Raw genomic sequence first — 16,017 nt, forward strand, 5'->3', positions numbered from 1 at the left:
AATCTCTACCAGCACATCTCAGCATTCACAGTTGTGAATGACTATGTTTGAGGCTTGTGTGTGTTTAAGGTGTGTGTGTGTGTGTGTGTGTGTGTGTGTGTGTGTGTGTGTGTGTGTGTGTGTGTGTGTGTGTGTGTGTGTGTGTGTGTGTGTGTGTGTGTGTGTGTGTGTGTGTGTGAGAGTGAGTGAGTGAGTGAGTGAGTGAGTGAGTGAGTGAGTGAGTGAGTGAGTGAGTGAGTGAGTGAGTGAGTGAGTGAGTGAGTGAGTGAGTGAGTGAGTGAGTGAGTGAGTGAGTGAGTGAGTGAGTGAGTGAGTGAGAGAGAGAGATGGGGAGAGAGAGAGCAAGACAAAAAGGGATAGAGAGAAAGAGAGAGAGAGAGAATCCACTGGATTCGTCAACTGAATAAACTACAGGACAACATATAAACCCTGTGTTGATGGTATCCTACATGATCAAATATACAGACCACAAATTCCAATTCGCTATAATTAAACTCTTTAATCCCACAGTCGTTATTGGGGTCAAATTTGTCTCCAGTATTGTGGCATTGGGGTGATCAGTCCTTGGTTCCAAATTTTGGTGAAGATTCCAGAGCTGAGGATGATGTTAAAAAACTCTGGATCGGTGTCCCTTCCACGGGACTTTTGAGCTAACGTAGGCTAATATGATCAGCATGAGGTTGTAAGTAACAAGAACATTTCCCAGGACATAGACATATTTGGTGTTGGCGGAAAGATTAAATTCTTGTTAATCTAACTGCACTATCCAATTTACAGTAGCTATTACCGTGAAATAATACCATGCTATTGTTTGAGGAGAGTGCACAGTTTTGAACATGAAAAGTTATTAATAAACAAATTAGAAACATTTTGGCAGTCCAGATTCATTTTTTTTTTACAGAAATGCAATGGTTCATTGGATCAGTCTAAAACTTTTTATATACATCTAGTGTACCTGAGGTGGAGTAATACATTTTGGCCTTTCTCTTGCATTTCAAAGATTTCAAAAATACATTTATTTTCTTTGTATTTTCTTTTACTAGATCTAATGTGTAATATTCTCCTACATTTCTTTCACATTTTCACAAACTTCAAAGTGTTTCCTTTCAAATGGTATCAATAACATGCATATCCTTGCCTCAGGTCCTGAGCTACAAGCAGTTAGATTTGGGTTTGTCATTTTAGGAGAATTGTTTTTAAAAAGGAGTGGATGTCACGTTCTGACCTTAGTTCCTTTGTTTTTGTCTGTGTGTTAGTATGGTCAGGGCGTGAGTTGGGGTGGGCAGTCTATGTTTGTTTTTCTATGTTGGGTTTTGAGTTCGGCCTAGTATGGTTCTCAATCAGAGGCAGCTGTCAATTGTTGTCCCTGATTGAGAATCATACTTAGGTAGCCTGGGTTTCACTTTTGGTTTGTGGGTGTTTGTTTCCGTGTGAGTGTTTGGGCCACACGGTACTGTTTACTTTTGTTCACATCGTTTATTGTTTTATTCCAGTGTTCAGTTTGTTTATTAAAAAAGACATGGACACTTACCACGCTGCACCTTGGTCCTCCGATCCTTCTCCTCCTCAGAAGAGGAGGACGAGATCCCTTACAGTGGATCCTTAAAGAGGATCTTCTTCCCTTTCACGGGACGGTTGAGCTTAAAACTGAGCCAACTAGAATGCTATTTGGCCCTGAACAGAGAGTACACAGTGGCAGAATACCTGACCACTGTGACTGACCCAAAATGAAGGAAAGCTTTGACTATGTACAGACTCAGTGGAGCATAGCCTTGCTATTGAGAAAGGCCGCCGAAATAAATAAATAAAATAAAAATTGTAAATACACTGCATATTTACTTTAACTAGATGAGTGAGAGCCTGCGCGGGGGGGGGGGGGGGGGGGGGGGGGCTCGTAAGAAAGAGGGAGAGAAAGAGAGAGAGAGAGAGAGAGAGAGAGAGACAGAGATAGTAATAGTGGGAGGGAGACATAGAGAGTAATAGAGAGACAGAGAGAGTAATAGAGAGTGGGAGGGAGACAGAGAGAGACAGAGAGAGGGAGAGAGACAGACAGAGAAAGACAGACAGAGAGAGACAGGGGGAGAGAGAGACAGAGAGAGACAGAGGGAGGGAGACAGAGATAGAGAGAGAGACAGAGAGAGAGACAGAGAGAGAGAGACAGACAGAGAGAGAGACATAGACAGATAGAGACAGAGAGAGACATAGGGAGGGAGACAGAGAGAGTAATAGAGAGTAGGAGGGAGATGTTTGGCACTCAGAAGATGTGTTTTCATATTTCTAGTCTACAATGTCACATTCATACACACACTGATGGCAACCCGCTGGTGAATTAATAATATCCCAGGGTGCACCTCTCTCTATGTGAAGGTTAACCCAGTTTTTTTTTTACTGTGAAGACCTTTCGCCTTTAAACACACACCTCTCATCTTCCTCTCTCTCCTTTTCTGTCTCCTTCTCCGTCTCCTTCTCCGTCTCCTTCTCCGTCTCCTTCTCCGTCTCCTTCTCCGTCTCCTTCTCCGTCTCCTTCTCCGTCTCCTTCTCCGTCTCCTTCTCCGTCTCCTTCTCCGTCTCCTTCTCCGTCTCCGTCTCCGTCTCCTTCTCCGTCTCCTTCTCCGTCTCCGTCCCTTCTTCTTCCCTTTGTTCCTCTTTATCAACCTCTTTCTTCTCTGTCTGTCCAGCTGGGAGACAAATAATGTTAGCGTTTTGTTGTCGTTAGGCTAATCAATAGCTCAGAACGTTCTCTGCCTCGCCGTTGTCATGCTTGTTTCCTTGGCAACAGTTTAGCAAAGCCATTCTCCATCTCTTTCTTTCTTTTTTCTCTAGCTCTCTTCCTGGTATGATGCAACGCCACCATGGATAGCGTCAATAGTTACAGTAGACACTAGATTAGAGGGTTTAGTGTGTAGTGTGAGGTCATGAGCTATAACAACTGAGCTGAGACAGATATAAACAGGCTTATGTTACTGTAGTGTGAAAATAAAGGATTTGGCTGCTGTCCAAACTGAGAAGATGTGTCCTCGCCTCTGTGCTTGTTCACTCCTTCCCTTGAAAGGGAACATCCCTGTCATGTAACCTAGGGGAAGTGAAGAGTGTGAAATGGATGTAATGTATGATTATCACTACTACTTCCTGTATTATTATCACTACTACTTCCTGTATTATTGTCAATACTACTTCCTGTACTATCATCACTACTACTTCCTGTATTAGTGCAGCAGGGTAGCCTAGTGGTTAGAGCGTTGGACTAGTAACCGATAGGTTGCAAGTTCAAATCCCCGAGCTGACAAGGTACAAATCTGCCCCTGAACAGGCAGTTAACCCACTGTTCCTAGGCCGTCATTGAAAATAATAATTTGTTCTTAACTGACTTCCCTAGTAAAATAAAATAATACAAATTATTATCACCACTCTCACAGACATCCCAAACAAAGCTCAAACTTCAATAGGTTCACTTTCACACTTGCGAGATTAACCTGCATTATAATAACAACCTCACATTATCATCTTAACCTGCACTTATCCTCACGTTATGCAGACACAAACTACTGTACCTTATGCTAACCAATCTCTCTCTCTCTCTCTCTCTAGGTGGTGGAACTTGATGCTGTCGTGTGGGTGTTGAGCTGAGAGGCCCTGGTTGATGCAGTGAAGAGCTCTATAAGGACAAACACAAGAAACGGTAAGAACGAGGGAGAAAAGAAAGGAGGGGGGAGGAGAGAGACAACCACAGCTGAGACAACAGAGACCTTCCATATGGGTAGAAAGAGAGAGAGGGGATGAATGAGATAGAGGTGAGGATGAGAGATGGGGAGGAGAGAGAGAGGGGATGAATGAGATAGAGGTGAGGAAGAGAGATGGGAGGTGGAGGAGAGAGAGAGGGGATGAATGAGATAGAGGTGAGGAAGAGAGATGGGGAGGAGAGAGAGAGAGAGAGAGAGGGGGGGGGGAAGGGTGTGAGGAGAGGAGAGGGGAGAGAGAAGTGGGGGGAGAGAGAGGTGGGGGAGAGTGCAGTGGAAGCTTCCTGTACTGTACAGTAACTTGACAGACCACCGCTTCCCACAATGCTTAGTTACAGAGATACAGCTCATTTTTCTACTCTCTAAAACGAAGCAGTTGGATCATAAATCCCGTGAGTTTGTGTTACATCATCACCGTCATTATAGGTTTGTCGTGCTCAAGCGCAGGAGATGTATCTGGCCTCGGCCCAGAACAGCAGCGTGTGTGTGTCCCCCCCAAATAGTACACTATTCCCTATATAGTGCACTGCTTTTGAACATAGTTCTATGGGCCCTGGTCAAAGACAATTCTGTTGTAGTTTGAAAAGAGAAGTGAGGAGAAATGAGTTAGAGCCGCTGGGGGTATTTTAGAGGAACTCACTGGATTGTCATCTGACAACACAGAGAGAGAGAGAGAGAGAGAGACAGAGAGAGAGAGAGAGAGAGAGAGAGAGAGAGAGAGACAGAGAGACAGAGAGACAGAGAGACAGAGAGACAGAGAGAGAGAGAGAGAGAGAGAGAGAGAGAGACAGAGAGACAGAGAGAGAGAGAGAGAGAGAGAGAGAGAGAGGGGTATATTCTGGTAAGAGACAGGGCGAGGAAGGTGGTGAGAGATGCTGTGTGGGGAGAGGAAGAGAGGGTATCATTGTGCCTCCTTCCTCTTCAGTTAAAACACCAGAGAGAATATGGAGAGAAAAAGAGAAGTGTGCGAAAGAGAGAGAGAGAGATGTGTAGAGCTAGCTAGTAGCTACAGTAGTGTTCTCTGTAGCAGAGTCTCTAAGGGAGAGACAGAGACAGAGACAGAGGCAGCCACTGGGACCTCAGTGAGATAGCATGCGGTACTGGGAAAGACTGACTGTGATTAATCAATTTACTAGGATACGGAATAACAGATCACGGCAGAGAAGAGAAGGAGGGAAGAGAGGAAGAGGGAGAGGAAAGAGGGAGGTGACATACAGACAGAGTGCAGATAGCAACATTTGACTGGTGTGAAGGTAAGAGAACGTAATACAGCCGCATGCCCCCTACAGGCCAGTCTTAGGTTGGCTAATGATTACGAAACCAGTCAATAATGAATTTCCTTTAAACTTTATGTGTGTGTGTGTGTGTGTGTGTGTGTGTGTGTGTGTGTGTGTGTGTGTGTGTGTGTGTGTGTGTGTGTGTTAGCATGCATATCTATGCATCCACCATTCTACAAAACATTAAGAACACCTTCCTAATATTGAGTTGCACCTCCCCGTTTGCCCTCTGAACAGCCTCAATTCATCGGGACATGGACTCCACAAGGTGTCGAAAGCGTTCCACAAGGATGCTGGCACTTGTTGACTCCAAATGTCCCACAGTTGTGTCAAGTTGGCTGAATGTCCTTTGTGTGGTGGACAATTCTTGATACACAAAAAAAACAACTGTTGAGCGTGAAAAACCCCAGCAGCGTTGCAGTTCTTGACATTAAAGGCACTTAAATCTTTTGTCTTGCCCATTCACCCTCTGAATTGGACACGTCTCCTCTTCTTCATCTACACTGATTGAAGTGGATTTAACAGGTGACATCAATAAGAGATCATATCTTTCACCTGGATTCAACTGATCAGTCCAAGTCATGGAAAGAGCAGGTGTTCATAATGTTTTGTGTACTCAGTGTAAAGAGCAGGTGTTCCTAATGTTTTGTATACTCAGTGTAAAGAGCAGGTGTTCATAATGTTTTGTTCGCTCAGTGTAAAGAGCAGGTGTTCATAATGTTTTGTATACTCAGTGTAAAGAGCAGGTGTTCATAATGTTTTGTATACCATAGGTGTTATGCACATTAACAGATTTTGTGGTATGATTTGATGTCAGCTCAGTAAAAACCTTGGTTTGTCTAATTCAGACTCTCAGTTAAAACCTTGGTTTGTCTAACTCAGACTCTCAGTTATCTTGGTTTGTCTAATTCAGACTCTCAGTTAAAACCTTGGTTTGTCTAACTCAGACTCTCAGTTAAAACCTTGGTTTGTCTAACTCAGACTCTCAGTTATCTTGGTTTGTCTAATTCAGACTCTCAGTTAAAACCTTGGTTTGTCTAACTCAGACTCTCAGTTAAAACCTTGGTTTGTCTAACTCAGACTCTCAGTTATCTTGGTTTGTCTAATTCAGACTCTCAGTTAAAACCTTGCTTTGTCTAACTCAGACTCTCAGTTATCTTGGTTTGTCTAACTCAGACTCTCAGTTACCTTGGTTTGTCTAACTCAGACTCTCAGTTACCTTGGTTTGTCTAACTCAGACTCTCAGTTACCTTGGTTTGTCTAACTCAGACTCTCAGTTAACTTGGTTTGTCTAACTCAGACTCTCAGTTATCTTGGTTTGTCTAACTCAGACTCTCAGTTTAAACCTTGGTTTGAAGGGAATGTGGTGCCATTTGGGACGCTGGCATTGTCTTTCGGATCACCTTGGCAACGCAGGAAATATGAATTCATGCACAGCATGCTATCAACAGTAGATATACTGTTAGACCTGCTATCAACAGTAGATAAACTGTTAGACCTGCTATCAACAGACAGTAGATAAACTGTTAGACCTGCTATCAACAGTAGATATACTGTTAGACCTGCTATCAACAGACAGTAGATATACTGTTAGACCAGCTATCAACAGTAGATAAACTGTCAGACCTGCTATCAACAAACAGTAGATATACTGTTAGACCTGCTATCAACAGACAGTAGATAAACTGTTAGACCTGCTATCAACAGTAGATATACTGTTAGACCTGCTATCAACAGACAGTAGATATACTGTTAGACCTGCTATCAACAGTAGATAAACTGTTAGACCTGCTATCAACAGTAGATAAACTGTTAGACCTGCTATCAACAGACAGTAGATATACTGTTAGACCTGCTATCAACAGACAGTAGATAAACTGTTAGACCTGCTATCAACAGTAGATATACTGTTAGACCTGCTATCAACAGACAGTAGATATACTGTTAGACCTGCTATCAACAGACAGTAGATAAACTGTTAGACCTGCTATCAACAGTAGATATACTGTTAGACCTGCTATCAACAGTAGATATATTGTTAGACCTGCTATCAACAGTAGATATACTGTTAGACCTGCTATCAACAGTAGATAAACTGTTAGACCTGCTATCAACAGACAGTAGATATACTGTTAGACCTGCTATCAACAGTAGATCTACTGTTAGACCTGCTATCAACAGACATTAGATATACTGTTAGACCTGCTATCAACAGTAGATCTACTGTCAGAACTGTTATTAACAGTAGATCTACTGTTAGACCTGCTATCAACAGACAGTAGATATACTGTTAGACCTGCTATCAACAGTAGATATACTGTTAGAACTGCTATCAACAGACAGTAGATATACTGTTAGACCTGCTATCAACAGTAGATAAACTGTTAGACCTGCTATCAACAGACAGTAGATAAACTGTTAGACCTGCTATCAACAGTAGATATACTGTTAGACCTGCTATCAACAGACAGTAGATATACTGTTAGACCTGCTATCAACAGTATATATACTGTTAGACCTGCTATCAACAGTAGATATACTGTTAGACCTGCTATCAACAGACAGTAGATATACTGTTAGACCTGCTATCAACAGACAGTAGATATACTGTTAGACCTGCTATCAACAGTAGATATACTGTTAGACCTGCTATCAACAGACAGTAGATATACTGTTAGACCTGCTATCAACAGTAGATAAACTGTTAGACCTGCTATCAACAGACATTGATCTGAGAGAGGTTAGCTACATTTCGTGTGTGCCTCTGAAAACTGACCCAACATCTGCACGTTCTGTAGCCTTTATATGGACAATGAACTGATTGATTGATCGATTCAATGATGATTGATTGATTGATTCATTAATCAATAGAGAGTTTCATTTTAACTGTGGATAATTCATCAATAAGGCACGAGGGGGTGTGGTAATGGCTAATATACCACAACTATGGCCTGTTCCTGTACACCACACAACGCAGAGTGCCTGGACACAGCCCTTAGTCGTTGTATATTGGCCATGTACCACAAACCTCCGAGGTGCCTTATTGCTATTATAAACTGGTTACCAACGTAATTAGAGTTGTAAATATAAATGTTTTGTCATAAACATGGTATAAAGTCTGATATACCATGGCTTTTTTTAGCCAATCGGCATTCAGGGCTCGAACCACACAGTTTATAAAGCCAGATGAACAATTAGGGGAGACAATAGGTCAGGAAAGGTGATTAGATGAGAGTAAGGCTAAAATAACATGGTTTCTACAACAATATAACATAGAAAAGCATTTCTCTGTACTGTTAGTCTCTCTCTCTCCAGGTTGGGGTTAGTTCTACTGTTAGTCTTTGTGTCTCCAGGTTGGGGTTAGTTCTACTGTTAGTCTCTCTCTCTCCAGGTTGGGGTTAGTTCTACTGTTAGTCTATGTGTCTCCAGGTTGGGGTTAGTTCTACTGTTAGTTTCTCTCTCTCCAGGTTGGGGTTAGTTCTACTGTTAGTCTCTCTCTCTCCAGGTTGGGGTTAGTTCTACTGTTAGTCTATGTGTCTCCAGGTTGGGGTTAGTTCTACTGTTAGTCTCTCTATCTCTCCAGGTTGGGGTTAGTTCTACTGTTAGTCTCTCTCTCTCCAGGTTGGGGTTAGTTCTACTGTTAGTCTATGTGTCTCCAGGTTGGGGTTAGTTCTACTGTTAGTCTCTCTCTCTCTCCAGGTTGGGGTTAGTTCTACTGTTAGTCTATGTGTCTCCACGTTGGGGTTAGTTCTACTGTTAGTCTCTCTCTCTCCAGGAGGTTGGGGTTAGTTATACTGTTAGTCTACGTGTCTCCAGTCCAGGTTGGGATTAGTTCTACTGTTAGTATATGTCTCTCCAGTCCAGGTTGGGGTTCGTTCTACTGTTAGTCTCTCTCTCTCTCTCCAGGTTGGGGTTCGTTCTACTGTTAGTCTCTCTCTCTCTCTCTCCAGGTTGGGGTTAGTTCTACTGTTAGTCTCTCTCTCTCCAGGAGGTCGGGGTTAGTTCTACTGTTAGTCTATCTCTCTCCAGGTTGGGGTTAGTTCTACTGTTAGTCTCTCTCTCTCTCCAGGTTGGAGTTAGTTCTACTGTTAGTCTATGTGCCTCCAGGTTGGGGTTAGTTCTACTGTTAGTCTATGTGTCTACAGTCCAGGTTGGGGTTAGTTCTACTGTATGTCTATCTCTCTCCTGTCCAGGTTACAGCCATGGGGAACCTCATTAAGGTCCTTGGCAAGGATTTAGAAAACTGTCCACATTTTTTCCTGGACTTTGAAAGTAAGTGAGCGCTGTTATGTGCATGCATATGTGTGTGTTTTTGACGTCTGTATCGGTGTGTGATGCAGGGTGGAGGTCAGAGGTGAAGGATGGGGTTTTAGATGTGGGTTGATGTTCTCATGGTGTGTTGGAGTGTCGTTGGGTTGTGTGTGGTGTTTGTCATGTTCAGAAACTCTCTACACTCACTCATTCTTGGACCTCCTGAACTGAACCAATCAGTCCTCATAAGACCCATGTCCATGATCCCTTTGTAGTTTAGCTCATCTTTAATTTAAGTTGACTTCACAATAAACAGAGGATAGTGGAGATAGTTCAGACAATATGATAGTTCAGATGTACCCAGCAGCCCTTCAGTACTGAGAAGCTGGAAAGATGTACCCAGCAGCCCTCCAGTACTGAGAAGCTGGACAGATGTACCCAGCAGCCCTCCAGTACTGAGAAGCTGGACAGATGTACCCAGCAGCCCTCCAGTACTGAGAAGCTGGACAGATGTACCCAGCAGCCCTCCAGTACTGAGAAGCTGGACAGATGTACCCAGCAGCCCTCCAGTACTGAGAAGCTGGACAGATGTACCCAGCAGTTCCCCAGTACTGAGAAGCTAGACAGATGTACCCAGCAGTTCTCCAGTACTGAGAAGCTGGACAGATGTACCCAGCAGCCCTCCAGTACTGAGAAGCTGGACAGACGTACCTAGCAGCCCTCCAGTACTGAGAAGCTGGACAGACATACCCAGCAGTTCTCCAGTACTGAGAAGCTGGACAGACGTACCCAGCAGTTCTCCAGTACTGAGAAGCTGGACAGACATACCCAGCAGTTATCCAGTACTGAGAAGCTGGACAGACATACCCAGCAGTTCTCCAGTACTGAGAAGCTGGACAGACATACCCAGCAGTTCTCCAGTACTGAGAAGCTGGACAGACATACCCAGCAGTTCTCCAGTACTGAGAAGCTGGACAGACATACCCAGCAGTTCTCCAGTACTGAGAAGCTGGACAGACATACCCAGCAGTTCTTCAGTACTGAGAAGCTGGACAGACATACCCAGCAGTTCTCCAGTACTGAGAAGCTGGACAGACATACCCAGCAGTTCTCCAGTACTGAGAAGCTGGACAGACATACCCAGCAGTTCTCCAGTACTGAGAAGCTGGACAGACATACCCAGCAGTTCTCCAGTACTGAGAAGCTGGACAGACATACCCAGCAGTTCTCCAGTACTGAGAAGCTGGACAGACGTACCTAGCAGCCCTCCAGTACTGAGAAGCTGGACAGACATACCCAGCAGTTCTCCAGTACTGAGAAGCTGGACAGATGTACCCAGCAGCCCTCCAGTACTGAGAAGCTGGACAGACATACCCAGCAGTTCTCCAGTACTGAGAAGCTGGACAGACATACCCAGCAGTTCTCCAGTACTGAGAAGCTGGACAGATGTACCCAGCAGCCCTCCAGTACTGAGAAGCTGGACAGACATACCCAGCAGTTCTCCAGTACTGAGAAGCTGGACAGATGTACCCAGCAGTTCTCCAGTACTGAGAAGCTGGACAGATGTACCCAGCAGCCCTCCAGTACTGAGAAGCTGGACAGACATACCCAGCAGTTCCCCAGTACTGAGAAGCTGGACAGATGTACCCAGCAGCCCTCCAGTACTGAGAAGCTGGACAGACATACCCAGCAGTTCTCCAGTACTGAGAAGCTGGACAGATGTACCCAGCAGCCCTCCAGTACTGAGAAGCTGGACAGACATACCCAGCAGCCCTCCAGTACTGAGAAGCTGGACAGACATACCCAGCAGCCCTCCAGTACTGAGAAGCTGGACAGACATACCCAGCAGTTCTCCAGTACTGAGAAGCTGGACAGACGTACCTAGCAGCCCTCCAGTACTGAGAAGCTGGACAGACGTACCTAGCAGCCCTCCAGTACTGAGAAGCTGGACAGACATACCCAGCAGTTCTCCAGTACTGAGAAGCTGGACAGATGTACCTAGCAGCCCTCCAGTACTGAGAAGCTGGACAGATGTACCTAGCAGCCCTCCAGTACTGAGAAGCTGGACAGACGTACCTAGCAGCCCTCCAGTACTGAGAAGCTGGACAGACGTACCCAGCAGCCCTCCAGTACTGAGAAGCTGGACAGACGTACCTAGCAGCCCTCCAGTACTGAGAAGCTGGACAGACGTACCTAGCAGCCCTCCAGTACTGAGAAGCTGGACAGACATACCCAGCAGTTCTCCAGTACTGAGAAGCTGGACAGACGTACCTAGCAGTTCTCCAGTACTGAGAAGCTGGACAGATGTACCCAGCAGCCCTCCAGTACTGAGAAGCTGGACAGACGTACCTAGCAGCCCTCCAGTACTGAGAAGCTGGACAGACATACCCAGCAGTTCTCCAGTACTGAGAAGCTGGACAGACATACCCAGCAGTTCTCCAGTACTGAGAAGCTGGACAGACATACCCAGCAGTTCTCCAGTACTGAGAAGCTGGACAGACATACCCAGCAGTTCTCCAGTACTGAGAAGCTGGACAGACATACCCAGCAGTTCTCCAGTACTGAGAAGCTGGACAGACATACCCAGCAGTTCTCCAGTACTGAGAAGCTGGACAGACATACCCAGCAGTTCTCCAGTACTGAGAAGCTGGACAGACATACCCAGCAGTTCTCCAGTACTGAGAAGCTGGACAGACATACCCAGCAGTTCTCCAGTACTGAGAAGCTGGACAGACGTACCTAGCAGCCCTCCAGTACTGAGAAGCTGGACAGACGTACCTAGCAGCCCTCCAGTACTGAGAAGCTGGACAGACATACCCAGCAGTTCTCCAGTACTGAGAAGCTGGACAGACGTACCTAGCAGTTCTCCAGTTCTGAGAAGCTGGACAGATGTACCCAGCAGCCCTCCAGTACTGAGAAGCTGGACAGACGTACCTAGCAGCCCTCCAGTACTGAGAAGCTGGACAGACATACCCAGCAGTTCTCCAGTACTGAGAAGCTGGACAGACGTACCTAGCAGCCCTCCAGTACTGAGAAGCTGGACAGACATACCCAGCAGTTCTCCAGTACTGAGAAGCTGGACAGACGTACCTAGCAGTTCTCCAGTACTGAGAAGCTGGACAGACATACCCAGCAGTTCTCCAGTACTGAGAAGCTGGACAGACGTACCCAGCAGCCCTCCAGTACTGAGAAGCTGGACAGACGTACCTAGCAGCCCTCCAATACTGAGAAGCTGGACAGACGTACCTAGCAGCCCTCCAGTACTGAGAAGCTGGACAGATGTACCTAGCAGCCCTCCAGTACTGAGAAGCTGGACAGCAGAGAGCTAGAAGAAAACTAAGCAGAGAAATCTGTCTGTCCACGTTGCCATGCAAAGACCACCCACAACCACAACATACCTGGGCGGAGTATGCCACCATCACACCCGACCCAACCCACCCACACCACACACACGTCCCTCACACCACCCCCTCACCATCCACACACACTCCTCTTCTCCCCTCTCTCTGTTCTAGGAGACTCATGGGTAACCTCCTGAAAGTGCTGGCTTGCTCCGAACTAGAGCATGGCCCAATAGTTTTCCTTGACTTTGAACGTGAGATCATCCTCTTTTTATTTATTTTCTTCTCTGTGTTTCTATTTTATTTTGTCTTACTTTTCAGTTCTTCCTTCATTCTGTCCATGTGTTGTTTGTCATCTACCTGTAGTCTTCCTCCTCCTCCATGTTTCTCTCCTCAGTCGTCACCTTACACTCCATTTTTTCAGCTCAAGAGAAAGGGGAAAGGGGGGGATACCTAGTCAGTTGTCCAACTGAATATATTCAACTGAAATGTGTCTTCCACATTTAACCCAACTCCTCTGAGGCTGGTCTTCATATGTAATAACTAATCTGCTGTTATATGAGAAGACTAGTTATGAGAAGACTAGTTATGAGAAGACTAGTAATGTGAAGACTAGTAATGAGAAGACTAGTAATGAGAAGACTAATAATGAGAAGACTAGTAATGTTTAGACTAGTAATGTGAAGACTAGTTATGAGAAGACTAGTTATGTGAAGACTAGTAATGTGAAGACTAGTAATGAGAAGACTAGTAATGTGAAGACTAGTTATGTGAAGACTAGTTATGTGAAGACTAGTTATGTGAAGACTAGTAATGTGAAGACTAGTAATGTGAAGACTAGTAATGTGAAGACTAGTTATGAGAAGACTAGTTATGTGAAGACTAGTTATGTGAAGACTAGTAATGTGAAGACTAGTAATGTGAAGACTATTAATGAGAAGACTAGTAATGTGAAGACTAGTTATGAGAAGACTAGTTATGTGAAGACTAGTAATGAGAAGACTAGTAATGTGAAGACTAGTAATGTGAAGACTAGTTATGTGAAGACTAGTTATGTGAAGACTAGTATAAGCAAGAAGCCAGAATATGGCGACTACTAATTCAAATTGTATCCAGATTTTAAGATTGGAATCAGGCCCTTGCTTTTCTCTTCTTGCTATGAGATAAAGATGTCTTGCAGCCTCAGACCATCTATATCTATCTTCTTGCTATGAGATAAAGATGTCTTGCAGCCTCAGACCATCTATATCTATCTTCTTGCTATGAGATAAAGATGTCTTGCAGCCTCAGACCATCTATATCTATCTTCTTGCTATGAGATAAAGATGTCTTACAGCCTCAGACCATCTATATCTAACCACCCCTCTCTTCTTACCTCTATGCAATGCTGTCGGATGAGCGTGTGAGAGTGTGTGCATGTGTTTATGTTTAAAATATGGTGTGTGCGTGAGTGTGTGTGCCAGAGGATGCTGGTAGGAGGAGCTATAGGAGGAAGGTCTCATCGTAAAGGCTGGAATGGAATTAAATGGAACTAAGTTAGACGTGTTGTTTCCATGAGTCTGATACCGTTCCATGAATTATATTCCAGCCATCACAATGAGTCCGTACAACTATGACTCCTCCAGGCAGCCTCCTGTGGCGTTCATATGCCTGTTTGTGTGTGTATGGGGGCAAGCGAGGGTCGTTTACAAGATAACCGCCTCCATCCTCACCTTCCCTCTTTCCACACTGACCTCTAACATTTAACTTCCTGCCTTCCTTCCTTCCTGCCTTCTCCAAAGTTCCCCCTGTTTATTAACAGAAATGTTTCCTTCCACTGGTCAATTCTGTTATAGATCCTATGGAAGAGGGAGAGCCCACTGCTAGAGAGAAAGGGATGTTTGTCCTAAAGCAGAGTAAACCCCCGCTCTACAGTAGCACTGTACTCTCCTGCTCCAGTGAGAGGCAGAAGTCACCTCTGTCACACAGATGAAAGCTTGAGTTAACAATAACACAGACCAAAGCTAAAGACCTACTCCATAACCTATAACTGTAATAATTCACCTTCATCTAGAATAAAACAAAAGCATCGACACAATAACTAATCTAAACAGGGTCAACTCCATTACAAACCAATCAACATAGACCAGGGATATAGGTCAACTCCATTACAAACCAAACAACATAGACCAGGGATATAGGTCAACTCCATTACAAACCAATCAACATAGACCAGGGATATAGGTCAACTCCATTACAAACCAATCAACATAGACCAGGGATATAGGTCAACTCCATTACAAACCAAACAACATAGACCAGGGATATAGGTCAACTCCATTACAAACCAATCAACATAGACCAGGGATATAGGTCAACTCCATTACAAACCAAACAACATAGGCCAGGGATATAGGTCAACTCCATTACAAACCAAACAACATAGACCAGGGATATAGGTCAACTCCATTACAAACCAATCAACATAGACCAGGGATATAGGTCAACTCCATTACAAACCAATCAACATAGACCAGGGATATAGGTCAACTCCATTACAAACCAATCAACATAGACCAGGGATATAGGTCAACTCCATTACAAACCAATCAACATAGACCAGGGATATAGGTCAACTCCATTACAAACCAAACAACATAGACCAGGGATATAGGTCAACTCCATTACAAACCAAACAACATAGACCAGGGATATAGGTCAACTCCATTACAAACCAAACAACATAGACCAGGGATATGAGTCAACTCCATTACAAACCAAACAACATAGACCAGGGATACGGGTCAACTCCATTAAAACCAAACAACATAGACCAGAGATATAGGTCAACTCCATTACAAACCAAACAACATAGACCAGGGATATAGGTCAACTCCATTACAAACCAAACAACATAGACCAGGGATATAGGTCAACTCCATTACAAACCAAACAACATGGACCAGGGATACGGGTCAACAACAGGGAAGTGTATCCTGGGATAATTAAACATACTTTATTAACAGCTCCTTTGTGTATGTGAGGAGAGTGTGAGGCGTTCCATCTCTACGGTAACGCAGGAGTGGATTCATGGAGCAGAGAGCACAGGTGTCTCTGAATCCCTGCAAATTACAAAACAAAATGGCCACAACATCCGCTGAACACGAACATGAACAAACAGACACTGTCAAGTGTTTATCAGAGTCCGAAAACGAGTATGCGTAATCGTTGGCAGGGTTCTATAATATTGGACCGTTGGTTTTCATACTTTTTGGAATCGTCAGCGCTATTTTATCTACCTGTCGCTACCTTCAAGTGGCTGGAGCTGCTGGGAGGTGCACGTTAGGGCCGTGTGTGTGTGTGTGTGTGTGTGTGTGTGTGTGTGTGTATGTGTGTGTGTGTGTGTCCCACGGATGGATGGTCACAATGTCA

General features: G+C 44.5%; 1 protein-coding gene across 3 annotated transcripts in view; it reads left to right on the forward strand.

Moving 5' to 3' along the window:
- The window catches only part of LOC139372777 (CYFIP-related Rac1 interactor A-like), an 87,236-nt gene that overhangs the window by 48,047 nt on the left and 23,172 nt on the right, over positions 1-16,017 (forward strand). Inside the window, exons 2-4 of one of the 3 annotated variants that reach the window (XM_071112579.1) lie at positions 3,589-3,679; positions 4,874-4,990; positions 9,208-9,286. In XM_071112579.1, the coding sequence (XP_070968680.1) occupies positions 9,217-9,286 (70 nt within the window). In that variant the 5' untranslated portion in view covers positions 3,589-3,679; positions 4,874-4,990; positions 9,208-9,216. Of the gene's footprint in view, positions 1-3,588; positions 3,680-4,754; positions 4,991-9,207; positions 9,287-16,017 lie in introns of those variants that run through there. The other 2 variants (XM_071112578.1, XM_071112580.1) reach the window with 2 other exon arrangements.

The sequence above is a fragment of the Oncorhynchus clarkii genome, chromosome 18, assembly GCF_045791955.1.
Source record: "Oncorhynchus clarkii lewisi isolate Uvic-CL-2024 chromosome 18, UVic_Ocla_1.0, whole genome shotgun sequence".
NCBI lineage: Eukaryota > Metazoa > Chordata > Actinopteri > Salmoniformes > Salmonidae > Oncorhynchus > Oncorhynchus clarkii.